Source organism: Mercenaria mercenaria, chromosome 8 (genome assembly GCF_021730395.1).
Source record: "Mercenaria mercenaria strain notata chromosome 8, MADL_Memer_1, whole genome shotgun sequence".
Classification (NCBI taxonomy): Eukaryota; Metazoa; Mollusca; class Bivalvia; order Venerida; family Veneridae; genus Mercenaria; species Mercenaria mercenaria.
In genome coordinates, this window is record NC_069368.1 from 40919837 (window position 1) to 40942139 (window position 22303).

At 34.8% G+C, this 22303-nt stretch overlaps 1 protein-coding gene across 4 annotated transcripts in view; it reads left to right on the plus strand.

Annotated features, from left to right (window-relative positions):
* LOC123566540 (X-linked retinitis pigmentosa GTPase regulator-like) overlaps nt 1-21800 on the plus strand; it is a 44610-nt gene extending 22810 nt beyond the window's left edge. For 2 of the 4 annotated variants that reach the window (XM_053549755.1, XM_045360741.2), the window contains exons 3-14: nt 4438-4480; nt 4928-5138; nt 5685-5726; nt 7641-7750; nt 8266-8393; nt 8712-8855; nt 10317-10478; nt 12385-12555; nt 13113-13192; nt 13641-13791; nt 14208-15043; nt 17412-21800. In XM_053549755.1, coding sequence (XP_053405730.1) covers nt 4438-4480; nt 4928-5138; nt 5685-5726; nt 7641-7750; nt 8266-8393; nt 8712-8855; nt 10317-10478; nt 12385-12555; nt 13113-13192; nt 13641-13791; nt 14208-15043; nt 17412-18071 — 2738 coding nt within the window. In that variant the 3' untranslated portion in view covers nt 18072-21800. Of the gene's footprint in view, nt 1-4437; nt 4481-4927; nt 5139-5684; nt 5727-7640; nt 7751-8265; nt 8394-8711; nt 8856-10316; nt 10479-12384; nt 12556-13112; nt 13193-13640; nt 13792-14207; nt 15044-16499; nt 16538-17411 lie in introns of all 4 variants that reach the window. The other 2 variants (XM_045360743.2, XM_045360742.2) reach the window with 2 other exon arrangements.
* Nucleotides 21801-22303: the final 503 nt, after the last annotated feature.

Consider the following 22303-nt stretch of genomic DNA (forward strand, 5'->3'; position numbering starts at 1 on the left):
GCGATATCAAGTACATTTAAACTATCTTAAGGCATAATCACATATTCGAATGAAATTAGTACAAATGTAAGAGAAATCAAATATGAATGTTTTACATGTAAACTTTTTTCGGTGTTACAGACAGAAACCTTATACATATCTTGAATGTCAGTCAATTATACCAGTTTTCATAATTCTTACTGACATTTCACATTTGCAGATATTGTAAGTTCTTAATTTTGAGGGCTACAACACTGTCTTAATAGAAAGTTCTTCTCTTTATATCGTAAGTATTTCGCCCTTGTGGCATTTACTCAACACTGCTATCAAAGGAGAACTATAATGAGTGTTGCTAGTACTCACCTTATTCAATTTTTAATCGAACCCTCTTTCTTCAGTTCTGAGAATACTAGTTAGAATGATAACTAGCAAAAAAAAAACGTTTCAATTGTTCAGTATTTTCTGTGTCTTGTACTTTACTTAGTGGATCCCAACTACTCTAAAACACCGTTCTCAGTTTGCTGAGATGTTCGTGGAACGTGATGGATTTTCTATGTAGATTTTTGTTGGGATCTCCAAGGTAAACTTAATACGGACAACTCAAATGAAAAATACTCCATGCTTTGGCTAGGAGTTTTGACCTTACGTAGAATTGTTTTAAACTTCAAGATCAATAAACACCCTGTACCAGAGACTGGCTATTGGCTGAAAGGCTGTGGCTGTAGTCTTGTGCAGACAGATATAAAGTAGCTTCTTAACTACAAAAAAAAAACACCATAAAATGACCCGTAAAAATAGAATTCTTCATTTGGTTTGGTCCTTTGCTGGATACTAAGGTATTTGCAATTTTATCCATTTATACCTGTCTACTAGTACTTAACTCATCTAGGATAATTCAAAATGATATGAAAAGAACAAATATATCATGATTTCTTAAGTGATTTTAGTGTCTATTGACGTCATGTGACATGTTTGTCTCCTGTACTGTTTTGCTGGACTCTAAACGGTTTTGGAGGGTGAGTTGTGGTCTGGCTATTAAAGTGTCGTAGATTCGAGCTCCGTAGGAGTTACCTTACCTTCTTATAGCATTGGCTTTTTCAGGAAACGGACAGGCTCGATCGAGCTGAAATAAATTAGTACATGTTAAACAATGTTCCCGATTGCCCAGAGCGTATCTTATTCATGAGCATTTATCTAATTTACGTACCATTCTTTGTATTGCAATTAAATGTGTTAGGAATTGATCGGGTGAGGATAACTTTTTATTTACACTGGCCTGTAACTTTAGAACAGGGTGGGGTTTAAGACTGAGGTTTTATGCACATTTAACTGTTTGAACTCCCCCAGTGGTATTTTCTGCTGCGTACCTAGAACGCGGTTAATTATTTTAGATCTTAGTCCTTTTTCACATGCGATATACCTTATTTTCTTTGACACGAACGGCGTTAAATAAACGCCGCTGAAGAAGACCGAAAGGTTGACAGCTCCGGCTGCTGTATTTAAGCGTTTTTAATTATATACGGCAAACAGAGACTTCTATATATATATAAGGCATTCAGAGAGAACCAACCGACTGATCTTAAGATTATCACATTCTGTTGCCGTCATTAAACGTTTCGATTTTCTTCAGACTAAAATTGTATGATTTCCGAAAATCGTAAGACAAAGTTACAAAACCGATGACATGCAATCTTCCAAATCGCTATGTGGTATCATTAAGGCATTGATTTTCCTCTGCCTTACACCCTTTGTTAATAAAAGTTAACAGAAAGATGTCATTATTCCTTCGCAAAATATGAAATACTGTCATTAATATTGAAGCCCTAGCAGTTTTCGGCCTACTACAGCCTCTAAAAGCCAAGAGAAGTTAGGAGGCACTCTGATTATGGCGATAAAGATCATAATTACATAAATCAGGAATGATACATTAACACCATGCATTCCACCTTGCACAACCGGACAAGTAGTTTTGGGGATGAAGATGTACCTCGGAGTTTAAATGCAAAAGAACAAAGACCTTTAATAATGAAACATGAATATCAAATTTCATCCTAAACAGTTTGAAAATGACAAAATTTACCATTTGTATAGCCTTTTTGTACCACTGAAGATTAGCTCAAATTAGCCCTAGTTTGGCTAATTTGGTCATAATTAGCAGAAAACAGTAACAAGGAAATATTTAAAAAATGAAAAATTGAAAACTTCCGACTCTGCCTTCTAAAAACATAAAACGAAAAATAATGTACTTTTCTTAACCAAATTATTTTGAAGAAAAGCAAATATTTGTAAGACATGTTGAAAAATATGTCACCTAAATCATTGTCAACTACTTTTGGCCGTAATTACTTTTGCGAATCTTTTGTCTGGCTGATTAAGGGGTATACATAGTTACTTTTCGTGATTTTCTAACAGTTAAATTTATAACTAACTTCATATCAACACGGCTAGCCTCTTCCTGAATTTTTATTCTTTTTCCTTCAATATGTGAACCGAAATTTGCAAGTATTTTACTTCATTAATTACATTACTTGTAAAAGCACATATGAGTGTAATGTCGGTTGCTAAAGAAAATACAAACTTTGGCATTCCCGAAAAAATTGCAATGACTCGGTTAGTGTAAAAACTTGTTAAAGTTTTTATTTGTTATTCATATGCTACGTGTATTTGTTTGTTTTAGAAATGAGGCTGAAACATAATACCTTACGAGTTCATGTATTGCATAAATTATAATTGAAAGTTGCAGCACATGAATAAAAGATGCATGGAAAACTTTATATGTGCTGTCTAATTGTCACTGGAGCCATTCAATACCTCTAAATTAGTTGTCAGTTCTCGAACTACTTGTAAAAAAATTCTTGCGTCAAACTAACTTTCTGCTTAAACTAACTGTTATACCCGGTGTTTGGAACGAGTGAAAGTTTCTTAGAACAAATTGATAATGAAGTCACGAAAATGTCAAAATTTATGACGCTAATGTGTTTTATAATGTGCATAATTCTGGAATGATGTATGATTATACGTTTCCTGGGAGGTTGAAACTCTATAGCCCTTGACAAGTCATGTGGGGCAACAGATTTTAAGATGTCTATCAAATTTTGAAAGGAATGTTACAATTATTCCATATTTATTCCTGACTTTAATTTCAAGAAAGAGTGATTTGGTTAATAGTAGCTTTTTTAGTGTTTTCAGACACATGTCCCAGATGGACAAAACACAAAACGTGGTCATAAAACAGAGGGGAGAAAAGAAAGCTACATGCTTATAATACTGTGGACATTTAAGCATAGAAATAATAAAAAAAAAAACATCTATTATAGAAAAAAAATGCAAGGGAACCACAAAATGCATTTACAAACTGCAAGGTCTTGCAAGGTTAACCCGCAACATGAATGCAAATTGCAAGGTCTTGCAAGAGGAATCCCGCAAAATATATTCAGACTACCAGATTTTGTCAGAGAAACCCGCAAGATATATGCAAATTTCAGATCTTCTCAAGGAAACCCACAAAATCTATGTAAACTACAAGGTCTTGCAAGGGAAACCCGCAATATGCATGCAAACTAATTGGAACCCGCAATATATATGTCAGCTACCAGGTCTTGCAAGGCGATACAGCCATATATATGCAAACTAACCGGCCTTGCAAGGGAAAAATGTATTTAACAAACCTTCTACATATATATTTTATGCGTACTATTTGCTTTGGAAGTCATCAACAATTTATGATCTGTTCTAAAAAACATACCCAATATGCATGCATTTCACAGTCCGCTAATTGGTGTTACATAGTGCTTATTGGTGTTAAATGGTGCTTATTGATGTTAAATGATGCTGATTGAGTTTCGATCTTGTCAATCTGCCGAAAAGTTGTCATCATGTCATATTGTATTCAAAGTTAGCGTATCATAAAGTTATGCTGTACACTCTTCGCACGTACATCATGATAGAAAATTAGAATACGTGCATAGAAATGTAGGAGACAGTTCGATTTATACATTAGTTTTCACTCATACTTATGTGCTAGTATAATATTAAAACTTATTAAAATTGTTATTAATAACTTTAACATCAAACGGAAAGAATCCAATCTGTGATTGGCTACGGATATGTTGTATGCCCAGAAAAAGTTGAAATATCTTTAAGACAGGAAACTGTTAATTCTAGTAGTCAGTTTACGAGCAGCTTATTCGTACATTGGAATGTTTGTAGTACTGTGAAAGTGAAATCTTTAGTCTGATTCACACAAATATCCACGTTAATTGTTTTAGAAACTCAATAAATATGATCGATATCATCGATGTCAGTTACGTATACAATATACTTCCAAAATGATTTAAGCGTATTATAAAACATACGAACTTTGGTGAAAGCGGCCACCAGTCACAATGGTTCAAACTGATAAAGAATGCTTGCTATTTCTTAGTACTGTAACAAATTATTGATATTTTTTATTTTCAGGATCAAATGAACTGTATCTCTGGGGAAACGGCAACAGCGGCCAGTAAGTGCTCTCATTCTCATATTAAAGCGGCAATGCTTTCTCTCTTCTTAAGTAAACAATCGAATGAGTTTGAGATGATAAAGTTTTAGTATAATTTAGCAAATCATTTATATACCCTCTTGTCTGAAAAGTAGCTAGTAAATTGTGTAGAAAAACATTTTTATTATTGCCAGTAAAACCACCATTATATCCAATAACATAACAAAATGTAAGTGGCAAACTTTGGACAATGCAAATAAATGTGCTCACTATTCAAGAGCGAAATAAAAGCTTTGCGAAATCACTCAATGTACTGTTTTCTTCTATTTTATTTCAATGCGTGATATTAAAAATACAATTCTGTAATTTACGAGAAACTCTTATGTTCAAGTAAACGGTGTGTTACCATTCGCATTCCAACTGTTTTGCACATTAAAAGTGTCTGGATGTTACTTTCCTCTCTCACAGACTTGGAACGAATGATCTTTCTACAAAGCTCGAACCTCAAAAGCTTCCACTGTACACCAACCAAGACTCGAACCCTAACGTGGCCGGAGTGTCATGTGGTGGCAGACACACAGTGGTCTGGTTAGAGAACGGTAATGTGTTCAGTTTCGGAAACAACTTTCACGCTCAGCTCGGGTACGACTTCCGGCAAAAGAACTACAAGGAAAATCAGGTATAATACAGGTTAAGATGTATATTCATTTTGAATTCAATTGCAGATTGCATCACGCAGAAATTGCCAAATTTATTAAAGCGGAATGCCATATCAGTGCTTTTACTCGATAAGTTAACAATAAACGGCGCTTGTCGTTACAAATTATCATTCTGTTAGCACAATAAGCACAAATTAAGATTTTGTTAAAAACAGTTCATGATTGCAGAGTTGCCAATGTTCCTTTGCAATATCAGGATTCAGCGCAGAAATAAACCTACAAATATTTTCAAAGCTTCTAATTTACAGACAGACAGACAGATAGATAGATAGATAGATTAGCTCACAATTTTGATTAAAAAACTCATTTTATACCAGGAAATGAAACAAATCAAGTATGATCCCTTATTAGATGTTATGAAAATACACATGCAATAATGTTTTACTCTACAGACATCATTTGAATATTGGTTTACATCAAATATTAGTTTAGTAGAATACAAGATGCTGTGAGTTTACCAACTGTCTATGAATGGGTAGCTATAAAATGCAATACATTAAATTCAGAGTTTCTGGGACGAAGACGAAGATAATACCAACCAATGTGTAGTGAGTTAAACGTCACATAATAATTATGCTGCGTGTGTTTGAAACTAATAAGTGTTCCAGTGAATGTCAAGTTCGAACCTTTATTTTTCCCTTGCACTTGAGTGTTTTGTGTGCAGACGTGGGGTTTTATTTTTATCTGTCGGAATAAATGACGAAACAGTCTTGTTCATCATAATTATTGTCCCGGTTGGGTTTTCAGTCATGATGGTATTTGATTGATAGAATCGTATCCATAGAATTTCATATGTGCAACATTACGCCGACATAAGGTACTCTCCCGGGACAACACTATTCCTGACTGGCATCATTAATTGCCTCGTTCAGTATACTACAAATCTAGTACTGTATGATTTATATCTTTCAAATGTCATGCAAAAATGTGCATTTATTACATTCTCGTGCAAATGTGTTATAATTACTGATATACCATCTTTATAATCAATGTATAATCTAATTTAAAGTATTATTATTACTCTAATTTTGCTGAAATACTGAAAGTTATCAGTGAATATTTCCCCATCCCATTCATTGTAGCTCAATATTTCCTATTTCAATGATAAAATCTTATTCTGAAGTTTGAATTGTCTATCCCACAATTATGTTTTTCATATATTTTTCTCTGCCCTCGTCAACGTTGATATCCAACGACCTATCGACATCATTGATCCGAGAAATTATTAAACGCTAAATTATGGCCATTTGTTTATGTACATTAGCTGTGAATCGTGTTTAAAAATAGAATTTCATTTATTGCGAAGTTACCGCTATGAAATAGTGCCCAAGGTTATTTAGCTTTAGCAAGATGTCACAAGATAGCTTGAATAAATGCGGACTTTGTGACGAAGTATGGGTCTTATTTGAATCTGTTAGCAAGTAATAAATAGGAAACCGTTTAGTTTCAAAACTTGGCATAAATAAAAAGAAAATTAATATGATTTCATGAAGATATCGAAATACATTTTTGTATATTGTAATCGATGATAGAGTCATTCGACAATGAATTGTCACCGTTATTGATGACGTCGCACTGAAACAGTGAAAAACAACGCCTTAGTCTTGACCTTGACCTTTGTTTTTCATTAATCTTGATATTATCAACCAAGTAGATCTACATTATATTTTTAAAATGTTTTCAAGAAATGGTTTTAAAAAACACCTTCCAAATCTATCCTAAACGCACATCTGGGCGATGATGGATTTTGCTGCATGTATTATTACAAATATCATTGGTTATTAACGTGTGCATGATTGTAAAGATTGCCTTGTGTTGTATGATTTGTTTCGTGGCTTTATAGTACAATCACTCATTTGCCAAAACACAACTACCATAAATCAAAATTCTTCATATTGATGTTTTCAAATTGTCTATTCCTCATTCAACTTTATTAAACAGTAATTATTATGTTTTTGCTTTATTTTCCTCAGAATACAATGACTTTCTTAAAGTTTGATAGCATTTGCTTTATATTTTTCGCATTTTCGAAACAAGTGCATAATGCTCATTTTAGGTATAACGGTTGATTTTGTTTGTTTGTTTTGGGTTTAACGCCGTTTTTCAACAGTATTTCAGTCATGTAACGGCGGGCAGTTAACCTAACCAGTGTTCCTGGATTCTGTACCAGTACAAACCTGTTCTCCGCAAGTAACTGCCAACTTCCCCACATGAATCAGAGGTGGAGGACTAATGATTTCAGACACAATGTCGTTTATCAAATAGTCACGGAGAACATACGCCCCGCCCGAGGATCGAACTCACGACCCCGCGATCCGTAGACCGACGCTCTACCTACTGAGCTAAGCGGGCGGGCAGTATAACGGTTGATGTGGTACTCTATATTACAAAATATATCTAACCAAATAATGGCAGTGCTTTAATTTACCTTTTTTTCTTTCTCTTATTTCCATTTTCTCTAGACTCAACCCACCCTCCTCAAGTTCCTCTTACATAAGCCAGTATCACAGGTGGCTTGCGGGGACAAACATACAATTTTTCGTTTCCAAGATGGTGGAGTTGCCTGTGTTGGGTAAGTTACAATACGCTGCAACAATTATGAGTATTTTCCCTGGAAAAATCCTCCCGCGGGAAATTACTAACCATTCATAAAGCGGGAGATTTTCTCCCGGGGACTTCTTGTTTCTCATTATTATAAACATACTGTTGATTAGTAAAGAAACATTTACGTTGATATTATCTAAATATGAAAGGTTTCTTCATAAAGTAGGTACTGGAGATCCCAGGTAGTTTCTCCTACAATTGCCAAAGTGGTTTTAAAAAGCCCGCGGGAGTTTCAAAGAGGGAATAATAAACATGGTAGACAAATGTTCTCTTGCAGGTGTTTTAACAAGTACTTCTTTTAAATCACTAAATAGAAATACTCTTTTTTTAATTGCATCTGTATAATCCAAAGTATCATATGTTCCAAGACCTATAATTAACAAGAAATTGTAGTTAGGTTTACGAAATTCCAGCTTTGCAAAAAAAAAAAAACAACATCCGCATACTGCTCAAATCAATTTTATCAAAATGTTTGTCTTCAAGGAACAACGCGCATGGGCAAATTGGGACGGGTGACCGGGAGGAGGCGGTAATACCCAAGTTCCTAGAGGGGCTGAATCAACAAGTCAAAGATATAGCTGCTGGTTCTCAACACTCTTTGGCTGTAACAAGTAACATAATTATTATTTAATGGTCATTAAATTGTTGCGTCGCAATATCATAGTTAAGTGCGTAAATACCTTTAGTAGAATAGATTTGTAGTGTCTATTTCTTGGCTTGTCAGGGTACATAGCACACAAAGTATAAAAAGAAACTTGCTGATCATACTTATAAAGTACTAATGTGGACTAAATTTGACTTTGACCATGATAATATTAAAGTGTAATCATTATCCCTTAAATTCAACGTGAATTACGCTGAATTTCGCCCATGCGTAATAATTTAGTTTTCTTGTATCTCTCAATGCATTTAAATTATTTTATTTCAAGACTCTGGTGAGATATACGTTTGGGGGTATGGGAGAGCCTGTGGGAGCAAGACAGAGGACGTATTAGAACCTGTCAAGTTGTCAACTCACAGAAATAATGTGATCGCTGTGGCGGGTGGAAGCACACATTCTATGGCACTCACAGGTAGAAATATAATTACGAAAGAAATATAAAATTTCATATAGATCTACATGGTATTTGTTTTGTGTGGTATCAGTCACATTGGCACAATCAATACATAAGACCATTACTAGCTATGTACCAGGTATAATAGGAACAGTATCTGACCTTCCGCAAGCCTAATGGGTGGTTTTCTCACGTCACATGAGTGGCCGATGAGTCGAAACTGCCGTTGTTTTTTTTTCAGTCGGCCGTGGATTACATGATGTAATTCCATTTTTAGCTCATCTGATTTTTTGAAAAAAAATGATGAGTTATTGTCATCACTTGAGCGGTTGTCGGCGTCGGCGTCGGTGTCGGCGTCGGCGTCGGCGTCTGCGTCGGCGTTGCCTGGTTAAGTTTTATGTTTAGGTCAGCTTTTCTCCTAAACTATCAAAGCTATTGCTTTGAAACTTGGAATACTTGTTCACCATCATAAGCTGACCCTGTATAGCAAGAAACATAACTCCATCTTGCTTTTTGCAAGATTTATGGCCCCTTTTGTACTTAGAAAATATCAGATTTCTTGGTTAAGTTTTATGTTTAGGTCAGCTTTTATCCTAAACTATCAAAGCTATTGCTTTAAAACTTGCAACACTTGTTCACCATCATAAGTTGACCCTGTAAATCAAGAAACATAACTCTGTCCTGCTTTTTGCAAGATTTATGGCCCCTTTTGGACTTAGAAAATATCAGATTTCTTGGTTAAGTTTTATGTTTAGGTCAACTTTTTCTCTTAAACTATCAAAGCTATTGCTTTGAAACTTGCAACACTTGTTCACCATCATAAGCTGACCCTGTGCAGCAAGCAACATAACTCCATCCTGCTTTTTGCAATAATTATTGCCCCTTTTGGACTTAGAAAATCATTTTCTTGGTTGAGTATTATGTTTAAGTCAACTTTTCTCATAAACTATCAAAGCTATTGCATTAAAACTTGCAACAGTTTTTCACCATCATAAGTGGACACTGTACATCAAGAAACATAACTCTATCCTGCTTTTTGCAAGAATGATGGCCCTTTTTAGACTTAGAAAATCATGGGTAGGACAATATTTCTATTACACAAAAAAAAAATCAGATGAGCGTCAGCACCCGCAAGGCGGTGCTCTTGTTTGCATTGTTGTGAAATAACTTTTGTTGGACTGCTTTTAACAATAGGCCCCTACCTCGCGCTATCTCGGATAGAACACTTGTCATACACAAGAATATTTCAGCAGAGGTATCAGAACTTGTTCACACCTTTTCTATGTAGTATTACTATATATGGAACTGAAACATAATGAAATAAAGGGACAGTTACCTTGCTTTGGGAATTAAAGTAAAAATATAAAGGAAACTGTGAAATAATTTCATTACATTCAAATGAAATTAGATGTGGGAAATCAGAGATAAACACATCCTTCGTCACTGCCTAAATACTTTTTTAACAATAACATTTTCCAGCGAACGGAAGTGTATACACGTGGGGATATGGACACGATGGTCAACTTGGTCACGGTGAGAAAATCAAGTTCCTGACGTCACCGAAACGTGTCAAAGATCGTCACGTGACGAGCAGATGTATACAGATATCTTGTGGAGAAGCATTCAGTGCAGCTGTAACAGGTTAGCTCAGTCATCAAGATTTTGGTGTCGGTCTTTAAAAGTAGTTTTGCAGTAAATTGTACTATACTACAAGTAAAATATAAACTTAAATAAAACATTTATATATGATCTTGGATATCAAAATAACATTGCTTTCTGCCTTAAAAATATTTGATGTTTATTAAGAATCACGTCTTTTCAATTTGCCCTCATTTAGAAATTTAGAAGAATTTAGAACATTTGCTATTGTAAAATCATCAAGCTGATATGATCAACTCGTTCATGAAGTCATACCTGAAGAGAAGTTTGCATAATTTCAAAGGTATCAGCTACTGAACGTTTTTGAGGGTTGGTCGGAGACCGTCTTCTATAAAACAAAACAAGGAGAAATAACCTTCACACAGAGACCTGAAAGAAATAAATCCTGTAGTAATCATGTATTTGTATGTTGTGTTGAAGTTCATATACAATATTTCTCATTGATAAAAGTACGTAGTTCACACATAGCTAATACCGAATAATATGATCCAATTTTCTATAATATAGCCATATTTTTGCCTTGTGGCAAAAAGTTAGACGCGAAGCAAGAGTCCAACAATGCATCGTGCTTTGCACACAAACATCTCACCTACCTACTCAGCATAACAAAACTACCTATCAAGTATTTACTTTTGTCAGCAAGATTTAGGACTTAGGACTTTGTAAGAGGTTAGTTTGTTAGGGGTAGAAGTCTTAATTTGCAGTTTCGCATCTGCCCGACTTCAGGACACCGATTCCATTGAGGTCAGCTGAATGGGTGTCAGAAAGTTTAAAGATATTCATTCTTTAGCACCATATCACAACATCCGCATTGTTTATTGCTTTGAAAGAAAGCAGGGTCTTCAGTATTTAGACTTACCTTTTTTTAAGATTTTTACCAATTCGCGTCTAACGCTGGAAATTACTTATGGCCACCTAGGGTGCATATCATTTTGCTACCGACAAAAAAAAATGTTGGATAACCCGTGTCTAAGTGTATTTGGTTCCTACTGATCGTCTTCAGTTCTTTGAACAGGAAATCCTGCTAGACTTACATATTCTGCGGCTTGGCATTGTTCAGTATGTGTTCTGTTCACAGCATTTTGCGGATATCCTTTTACCTGTTATTTTTGCATGCTTTATATTTCATATAGTGAACACTGCTCAGTCATTTGAAATAAAATGTGTCAATGATCTCTTTTGTTTTCACTTGGTAAGACGGTGTCTGAACATTTATATAGCTGACATATTATGGGGAAGAAAATGAGTTATGGTGCACATTTCGATTGTATTTACATAAGTTAATGCGTTTGTAAAGATATTAAACTAAGATGCAAAGATAGATTAATAAAACTGACATAAATACGATACATAATAAAGCATCTTATTCGACATTAACAGTTTAGATTATTCCAAAACATGTCATGAAACGATATATATTGTCGTATGAAACCATAACTGGCGGAACAGATCAAGGGAATATAGGTTACATAAATTAATACTGTAGCGTTCCTAGTGAAAGTTTCGTTAATTTTCATTGGACATGTCTTCGTTAGTCTTATTATCACATCATGTGTGACATAGGGCATGTACAATAAGTGTAAAGGTCAGCTTGATTTTTGCGAAAATGATTTAAACCACTTTATCATTCACGGTAATTAATTACATTTACGCTAGATATTCCAGCATCAAAACCATTTTTAATTATAGTTTGTTAAATCACAAGCAAATGATGGTATCATGCAGTAATCATGTAAGCAAGGTGAAGCTTAGTACAAAGACAATATCGGGCATACATGTTGCACTTTCTGTCATTTTGAATATGACGTAAGTGTTTTTGTTAAATACTATATGCAAATTTACCTGTTTCACATACAATTTTTATGTAAATTTGACTTGTCTGTTTCAGAAAAAGGTCTTTTGTATATGTGGGGAAAGAATAGTCATACAATACTACCAGATAAACCAACATCTTATAAGATTTTTCTTCCTCATGGTGTGAATAAAAATTTCCGAGGTGGGCGTATATCTAACATATTTTGCGGGTCTTGGCACGCTATTGCCATCATCGGCCGCCCAGGTAAGTATCTTAATGTTTCTCCACATTTTTAGGATATTGTGGATAGTGAAAAATAGCATCTCTTCATGTTGGAGTATCTCTTTATGTTAGTGGTTTATTACTATTCATTCATTGACCAGCTTTGGCTCTGGACATTGATTTTACTGTTTTCTCTTAATTGTTACATAACCGATTTTCCGGAGGAAAATGGACACGACAACAGCGTACAACACACGGCAAATTTATCTAGCAAACAAAAATAATCAGGTAAAATGGGGCAATTTTCATGCATGTCAATCCTGCATTTAAATAATTCACTGGAGCCGTCACATTTCTTTTCCTGTCATTTCCTAGGTTTCTTCTATCAGATACCTTTTTCAATATTGCATTTTTTGTTTATCCTACTTCAGCTGCTAGATCTATGTTTAAAGTCTACACGTGACTGTGATATACAAAAACATTTTGTTTGATACCAAATAATAGCACACTAATTTCAGTTTTTATTACTGTAAACCATTCAAAACTTAGATAAGTATGTAAGTTATGAGCTAACGATATATAAAATTGTAATGCTGTAGAACTGCTGCTACGTGAAGATACAGAATCTGGAGAGTCTGCGGATGAACAAATACCAAACATAAATGATGTAGATACCGAGGTAAGTGTTACTTCAAGGCCAGATGTTTGCTTGCTTGATATGTCGTTTTTCAACAGTATTTCAGTTTGATGGTCAGTTATTATAAAGTGTTTCTGGATCCTGTTTCAGTATTGTTTATTTCCTTCGCCTGTGAATTAGAGGGAGCGGTTGCGGGATGGCTGTTGGAAATGATTTAAGAACATCATTCGACGACCTAGTAATGGAACTCAGTAAGAGTTGATTGGTAGCACTTCATGCTAAAGCTGATTCATGAAAAATACAAGTTTAATGTCATTGTCTATAGTTGAAAATTGATTTTATCACTCTATTCGTTTATACTTAACTTCATCATGTAAGGATGCACAAAAAGCACCAGCATTAAGAAGTCTGTTCTTTACAAACAGGTTCTATGCATACATAGCGCTAACATTCGGTCATGCCGCAAGTATTCTTGTTATTGTAATTTTAGCCAGAAGATGACGATGATGAAGATACGACAGATTCGGAAGCAGATCTGACTAGTCCATTATTAAAACGGGATCCAACCATGATGGAACGAGAAAAAACTACTGTAAGCATTGCAGATTTTTATGCACCAACTCCGGATATCAATAAATCATGTGAGTATATTTCTTGTTTAGATAAATAACTAAGATAAGCACTGTTATTCAAATGCAAAGATACCATAAGTTTGCATTTCCATGACTCCGAGCTTTTTATGAAGTTTATTCATTGGATATAGACTTAATAAGAATATTCATAGCTTGTAATTATGGTTTTGATATGGCTGTGGCATAGATTACAAATTATTCTGTATAAATATTTTAGTGATGGGGAAGGGGGCACAAAAATGATCTTTTTATCTTCTTTTTCCGCTTAAAACACTTCCCAACATAGATAGATCTACAATTTAAATGGTAATGCATGTATTGTGTTGTCAATATAAATACGAGTATGTTGCTTTCAACAATGTCAATAACTTATTTAAAAAGTATTCTTTGTACAAATAACTTCAGTAGTACTGTTTTAATCTCAGATCGGTCCCCAAGTCCAGAGTTCTATTTCGCAAATGAAAATGGTGATGAAACAGACCGCAACAATTTAAACAGCACGAGATCCGCGGCAACTCTTATAGTACAACTTCCTGTGCAACCTATGACGTCATATGCAGATGCTGCTACGTCACCCATGACACTGACCACAACCACCAGTAGTACGAAAAGTAGCAGTGTAACAACACTTTCACGCGTTCCAAGCCCTGTGAGTGAAATAGCAAACAAGAAATTTGACAAAATTATGAAAAAAAGAATCAAACCTGAAAAGAAATTTAAAGAATTTGATCCACAAAAATATGAAAGAGAAAAATTAAGAAGTTCAACAACGCCGGTGTCAGAGGTAGTACAGTTAAGTAAAACTCCTGCAGATGCTTTTATTTTGCCCCGTGAGACAACAGGATTATCGAGAAAACATGTCGACTTCTCGGAAATGGAAGAAATTAGACTTAAAGGACCAAGATCCCCGGAAAAACTTTCACGACTTAGTCGTCATAAAGAAAGTCGAGAGCCTAGTCCATCAAAATTTCGCGAACTTAGTCCATCAAAATTTCGCGAACCTAGTCCAATTAAATTAAGGGAAAGTGGTTCAAAACTGTCAAGACATAGGTATTTAGACACTTCCCTGTCTTTGAAAAGTGATATAACGTTTATGGAAAGTCCTTTGTTTAGAAGTAGTAAGAAACATACTTTGGTAGAAAAGGCTCCGAGACTCCCAGAAACACCATATACTGACGAGAGACAGTACACACACCACGTACCAAAACAACAACCTAGGAAATACAATAAGCAACCGCAAGTCACGGATTCAAATTTTGGGGTATGTAACATTATTTTTAACTTGTTTTTGTATATTTGGGTGTAATTGTAACTACATTTTGATATGTGTTTTAGAGTATAAACCTTCACAATTCCAATATCTATTAATTCAAGCAATTTGTTAAGTTCACCAGGGACGTCCACACATCGATGAACCCCTTTTACCATTTTTGTATTCATGCGCGTATATCGGCGAAAACAAAAGCGTTTATATTTCGGAAGAAACAAGTGAGCACCCACTATTTTACCGATGATCATGGCTTCGAATCAGAACTTGATAAAAAAAAATTGCCATGAATTAAAATAAATCAATAATTTGTTTCCGAAATGACACAAAATTCCTTTCCTCGATTCTCGTGTTTTCCAATATGGCAGCCGTGTCAATATTTTATTGGCATATGGGTATTGCAGTAAAATATATCATAACACACGTTGCGATGGTTCAAATTTTACCGCTCTTATAACTGTCATAGTAAACATAAAGACGATTTCATTCCGATTTTTGGTAGAATATTTTCGTTACAAATATTTGTTGCGGATATGTTTTTGGCACTCTTCGCTATTAGCGCATTGGTATTTAATCATTTTTGCTTTTGGGGCTACCAGCCGGGAACATTATATTGGACAAAATCAGAAGTGCCAGAATGTTTGCCTTTTTGTCGAATTAAAAGAAAATTTGTTGGTGGCGAAGCCACTCGTGAAAATACTAATTTCGACGCTCACAAGATGAAATGAAATTCATCTTACACAAAAACAAACAAATTTTCCCTATCCTTTTGGAATTATAGGAATTAGTAGTATATTATTTTTTCTGATGTCCATACATCTGTAAACCGTGCCGTTAAAGCAAACAATTAACATAAAGCCCAGGACACCAGAAAACGATATAATCCTATAACAAATATCGATGTGTGGGTGTACATCACATATATATTTTATATCTAAGGAGTATGTAACACCATTGTTTATATATATTTTAGGGAATACGTTTCATGGTTCAAGTGCGCAGGAATTGAATTTTGAGGGTGTTAGCCCCAATGGTTTTACAATATCCAAACACATAAGCGATGCATGTGGTGGTAGAATTCATTGAGCTTTAGTTAATAACAAACTCTAAAATACTATCCTTTTGAATAAATATGTATTTAGATTTAACAATATTTTAGTTCAACTATATTTCTGTCATACAGCTAAAAATGAAATTCAACTTTGCGTGTAAAGATATCCATCATATCAGTATGAAGTTTGTGTTTAAATAAAGGAAGAGTAAGAGATCTGTTTTCCACCAGTGCCATTTCATTTACATCCTACCATAACAGTGAAAGTTGGCAGTTCTGTCGCCTTTAGAAACATACATTGTATGTTGTTCAAAGTTTGTCCACTACATACGGTTCTATTCAAAAGTGCTGTTTTATTTGTCTTTATTTCTGACAGTTTTCTTATTTTTGAAATTTCAGCCAATAAATCCACTTGAAGATTTACTTTTTGTTTCAAGGTATACGTTTAGCAAGTCAATGCACTCATTGCAGTAGATTTAATGCACATTCATGGATTACGTTTTAACATAGTGTCATTTTTATGCAAACTATATTGTGACTGACTCGCCTTTAGAAACGTGTCTTAAAGAGACCTGTACCGTTAACCATTTTCTTAAATTTGAAACTGTCGTATCTTTTTCAGTAATCATCCGATTTCAAAAATACTTTCAGCGTTATGAATTGCGGGGCAATGGCTTTAATATAAGATAAACATATTGTTAGGCATTCCTTCCCTTTTAAATTACCAAAAAATATCAAACATTTTGATTCTATACATTTAAAAAAAAAAAAAAATCACAAAAAAGCCTTTTTCTGAAATTGCAGGAAAACATAATTTAACATATAAAACTGTCAACATACCTTTTCAGTTGTTCCCTTCATTCAAGGCGAGGCGAACACGCAGACATAACAACAAACCAGTCTGTAGATCATATATAGGAAACTAACATTTTACACATAAAATTTGATTACAAATTACAGAAAAACACGCTGTTATACTGAAGAACGTGCATTTTTTTCGCAGTTATAGGTTTTGTTGGTTTGAACACATTTGCTCACCTCTTTGGCACTAGAAAGTCACACAGAAAACTCAACACCGAACGATGCTTGACTGTCTCCATAACATTCACATCTACCGCAGATTCAGTTTGCACTTTGAACTTATATTTCTTACCGATTTATAACTTATTATTTTTTTTGAAAGATTATAGACTTAAAACTAGTTTCAGACACAATAATGAGTTACTATATTTTGATAGTAATGATTTCTGAATATGCAAATATACTTTTAATATCGAGTTATGTTTTGTTATTATTCAGCCTTTATTTCAGTTACAAATCTCCCGATCAAGAACAGTAATTGCCCCTGTCCCAGTGGACAATAATGACCCGGCGGACAGGTTGGCTCAACTCCGTAGATACGCAGCTATCCACAACCCTACCAGCTCCTCCGGGAAAGGCAGTATCGAAAAACTTCGGCCAATCAAAAACCGTCACGTTAGTATACCAGGTGTACGCGCAGAGTCACCGGATGATGAAAAGGATCAACTTTGCATAGGTGGTGCTTTAAATCCGAAAGACAAACCTGTATTTAGTAGTGGTTCTACTTGGAGAGATCGTACTGATCTTGACAGGCTTGCACAACGCAAGATGGCGGCCGCCGGTATTGTTAAAATGTACATTGGAAACCACGAGTTAGTTGGGACCGTGGAAAACCCGCTTTATACAAGTATAAGTGACGGGCGAGGACACAGTGATCCCATTGACAGTGATACGTTGATAGTTCAACCATTATTAAAAAAGAGAGTAAAACATTCGGAAGAGTCTATAAATTTAGAATTGCCTAGCATTGCCATTAACCAAACACCCAGACATGGGACAGAGAGGACTAAACTAGCCGAGAATAATCTTTGCAATGAAAGTGAAGAGTTAGATCTTACTTTAACCAATACGTCAAGAACTGATAAAATGATAGGTACTCGAGTCAGTTAGGGCTTAAATGAGACCCGGTCTATCAGTCCGTTCCCTGAGACACCGGGTCGAGCCTTGCGTGCGGGTAGAAGAGGCCCAAGGATTGATGACCAGCTCGCTAAACTAACCCGCTTGTCTAGCATTAAAACGTGTGGCCATTTCTAACTGGCATGCTTTGATAATTGGAATTAACTAAACTTAACAAATGAGAAACAGCAGTCTTTTAATATCATTGTTGAAATTTACATGCAAACCTTATGATCTCACAACTTAAGAAAGATATTTACATGGCTTTTTATCCCCCCGCCAAAGGCGAAGGGGATATTAGAAATGCTCTCCGTGCGTGCGTGCGTGCGTGCGTGCGTGCGTCCGCAAAGATCTTTGTCCGGAGCATAACTCCAAAAGTACTGGAGAGATTTTCTTCAGACTTCATACACTGATAGAACACATCGGGAGGAAGTGCAGTGTGCAAGAACAATAACTCTACCTTGCCTATTTTTTGAGTTATTCCCCTTTATCTTATTTTCTTAAACCATTTTGTCCGGAGCATAACTCCAAAAGTACTGGAGGGATTTTCTTCAAACTTCATACACTGATAGAACACATTGGGAGGAAGTGCAGGGTGTAAGAACAATAACTCTACCTTGCCTATTTTTTGAGTTATTCCCCTTTATCATATTTTCTTAAAACAAATTGTCCGGAGCATTTCTTCTTCATGCATAGAGGGATTTTGATATAACTTGGCACAAATGTTCACCACCACGAGACAGAATGTCGTGCGCAAGATCCAGGTCCCTAGGTCTAAGGTCAAGGTCACACTGAGAGGCCAAAGGTCAGATACAAGAATGACATTGTCCGAAGCATTTCTTCTTCATGCATGGAGGAATTTTGATGTAACTTGGCACAATTATACACCATCATGAGACGAAGTGTCATGCGCAGTTCCCTTCTTTAGAATTACCTCCCTTTGTTGTTACTTTAAATAGCTTTTATTGTAACTTTTTCATTACTAGTCGTAGGGAAAAATCGAGACAACTTTTCTGTAGTACAACATGCATGCTACATCCAATTTTGAGGTGTATTTTGACCAATCTCTATTTTTTTTTTTTAAGATTAACTCCCCTTAGTTGTTACTATAAATAACTTATATTGTAACTTTTTTATAACTAACCGTAGGGAAAAAACAAGACTACTTTTCTGTGGTACAACATGGATGTTACTTTCCAATTTTACGTGTATTTTAAGATATCTCTACCTGGTAAGGAGTTTTTTGTGGACTTAGAAAAACAAAAGACTTACAGTGATTACTAAACAACCACAAAATTAAAATTCCATTTGCAAATACAGCTGCTAGAGTAAAGAAATTTGCTGTGACGGGCATATATTGTGACATTCTGGCACTCGTGTTCCCTGTTAGCTTTCCATTCCTTCTTTTTACAGTAGCCATATAGAAAAACATCATAGCTATACTGTTCATGAAAATTAATAAAATTTAGCAGTAAACCACCTCACCACTGACTTATTCTTTCTTTCACATCTTTCAAACCCCTGATGCGGACCACAACTAAATGGTTCTTCAAAGCTTTCCCCAAAACATACTTTCAGACACTAACTTGCCAGGAACTTTAGCCTTCAATTATAATATGCCCGGCGGGGGGATTGGCCATGTCTAACATGGCTCTTGTTGTAACTGTTTTCGGTTGATTCAAACCTGTATGAGACAATAAAACTAACAAGGTCATTAAGTATCTTTATATGACTTTATTGCTTTTTAGATAATCATTAGATTTGGCTGAGTATTTTTCTGGTCGAGTAAATTGTTTCATGTCAAGTCTTTTGCTTTGTAAAATCTGGTAAAGTATCAACTCAGAATTCAAAAACAGTTCAGCTTTGGCAACACATGTTATCTGTACTAAGGGGACATTCTGAAAACAAACTGATATTGACACCTTGAAACTGAGGTATCTGAAAATGCTGCAATGCAACGGTGAATTCATAACTGATGACAATCTTACAATGTCAACGCACTACTGATAAGTTAGATAACAGTTAACTCACAATGTTTATGACATTAAACCAACATTAATTATGAAGTACTGTCGTATGATATACGGATGATTCCCTTATATTCTAATATTGTCATATAACATAAAGGATGATCCCCTAATTTTCTAGTAATTCCAGATTCAGTCCTGAATTTTGACAAAGTAATTCTGCAGGGGTATTAATATATTGTTATTACGATTGATTGCCATGCACAACTAAAATGCAGTGCTTTTTCCAACAGAATTTAAAGTTGGAGTTCTTTTTTGTTAATATCATGACAATACTTCAGATTTAGCAAAGATCCATGAAACAAAGGTTGCGTTTGTTTGAGATTTGTTATGTGTGACTTGCAATTTGAAGTCCTAAAAGCGTCTGCAAATTACGTATTGTTGCTAATTTCATGCGTGGGGCACTTTAATATTTATTCCGTTTTAACCACAGGGTCTAACTGGTGATTGCAATATGCGATGCAACGTCGAATTTATCATTCCATTATCAGCTTGAATTTATGGTAATTTATGGTATCTTGACAACAATCTACATATATGATCGTACGATTTTCTTTTACTTCTTTCTGATTTAGTCATTGATTAAGTCATACATTTTGTATATCAGCATAATCGTAACGAACTATCAATTGAAAATCGGGTTTTCCGGTTAGGCTCTGTGTTCATCATTATATCTGGCACTTATCAGCTTGTGCGTTTAGTTATGTGTGGTAATAAACTGTCTTATAAAGGTTTGCTGCTTTTGATTCTTATATTTACTATTTTCCTACGGTAAGAAACGAAACGAGACATTGTCTTTATTGCAATAGCTTATGCAACTACTGTTTGTTACGCAATTTATTTAGCATTACAACAATATGAAATGACTTCACTGATCGCACGTAACTGTATTGATTACATACTGGTACTTGTTTTTACTCTCCGTTGAGTTACTGAGGAACTATAAGACGTCAATATTTTTCAGTATTGACGTCCGAAGTTCATATCGGGAATTAGACGTCATTTTAATGCGTTTCATCGCCTTCAAAGTTTCATTTACTTCAATACTGTCAATTCTGTTATAAGCTTTGCATTTAGAAACATGCACTCGTTCTCTGAAGAACCCGTTCAATTTCTCAAAACAAAGCTAAGCTAAAAACCTGTAAGTGCTTGAACTTATTTTTACTATTTAATAGTTGGTGGCATCGCCAGTCAGTTGTATTGATAAGTAAATTCATTAAATATTTGTTTTTCTGCCTTATATGTTAAGCATAATAAGTCGGTGCTACTGTGTGTATTTTGCATTGAATGTATTGCATGCTTTGTGCTCTTTGATAACGCTTGTTTTGACATATTTTTTATGATTATACATACATATATTTACTGAAATATTCAATATGTATGCTACCTAGCACCATGACTCAGTAAGCCCAAACTAACCTTGAAGTAAAACTGCACTGTGTATGTGGAGAATAAGCATGAAATGTCCTCATTAATGTAGTTTTGAAATTTTGTTATGAAACCTTCCAGTTAACTTATAGTACACTGAACTATTTTGTTGTAACAGTAAATTCCATATAAATGTACTGAAAATGTTGTCTGCACTTAAATTATATGTTACAAATAATTTTCTGGTGGCATTTTTGCAAGTCATGCTATTTATATCTACACTGTTTTCGACGAAATGAATAATAGAGTATTAAAGACATAAATTGTACCTATTGTTTTCAGTTTCACTTTTTATGTCCAAATTTATTTCAAGCGAACATTACATTAAACATTCGTTGCCGATTTTAATGGTCAAAGGATAAGCATTACGCTTATATTTCTCAATTGTTTGCAGGGAATATGCTTTGATAAATGCCAATGACACAAATATACAATTACGAGTAGAAGCCAGTTCGACACATTTTGCAATAATATGTTCCATCACCTTAAGTTTTTAGAAGTCTTTGTTATACAAAATCTGAATGGAAAACAGTTTCAGTTCTCTCCAAAGTTTTCAGTTCTTTAAAATGCCTTTGTCAAAAAATTTGAATGGAAGGCAAAATATTAAAAGAGCGATTTCAAGTTTGTTACAATAAAAGTGACTCGACCAGGTATGGATTCTGATATCATTTACTACTACAATAATTAAAGAACAATCAAAACAGTGCAAATAATTATTATACTGGACTATTTGGTATCAAACCGTAAACTTATTCAATACAGCGATGTTAC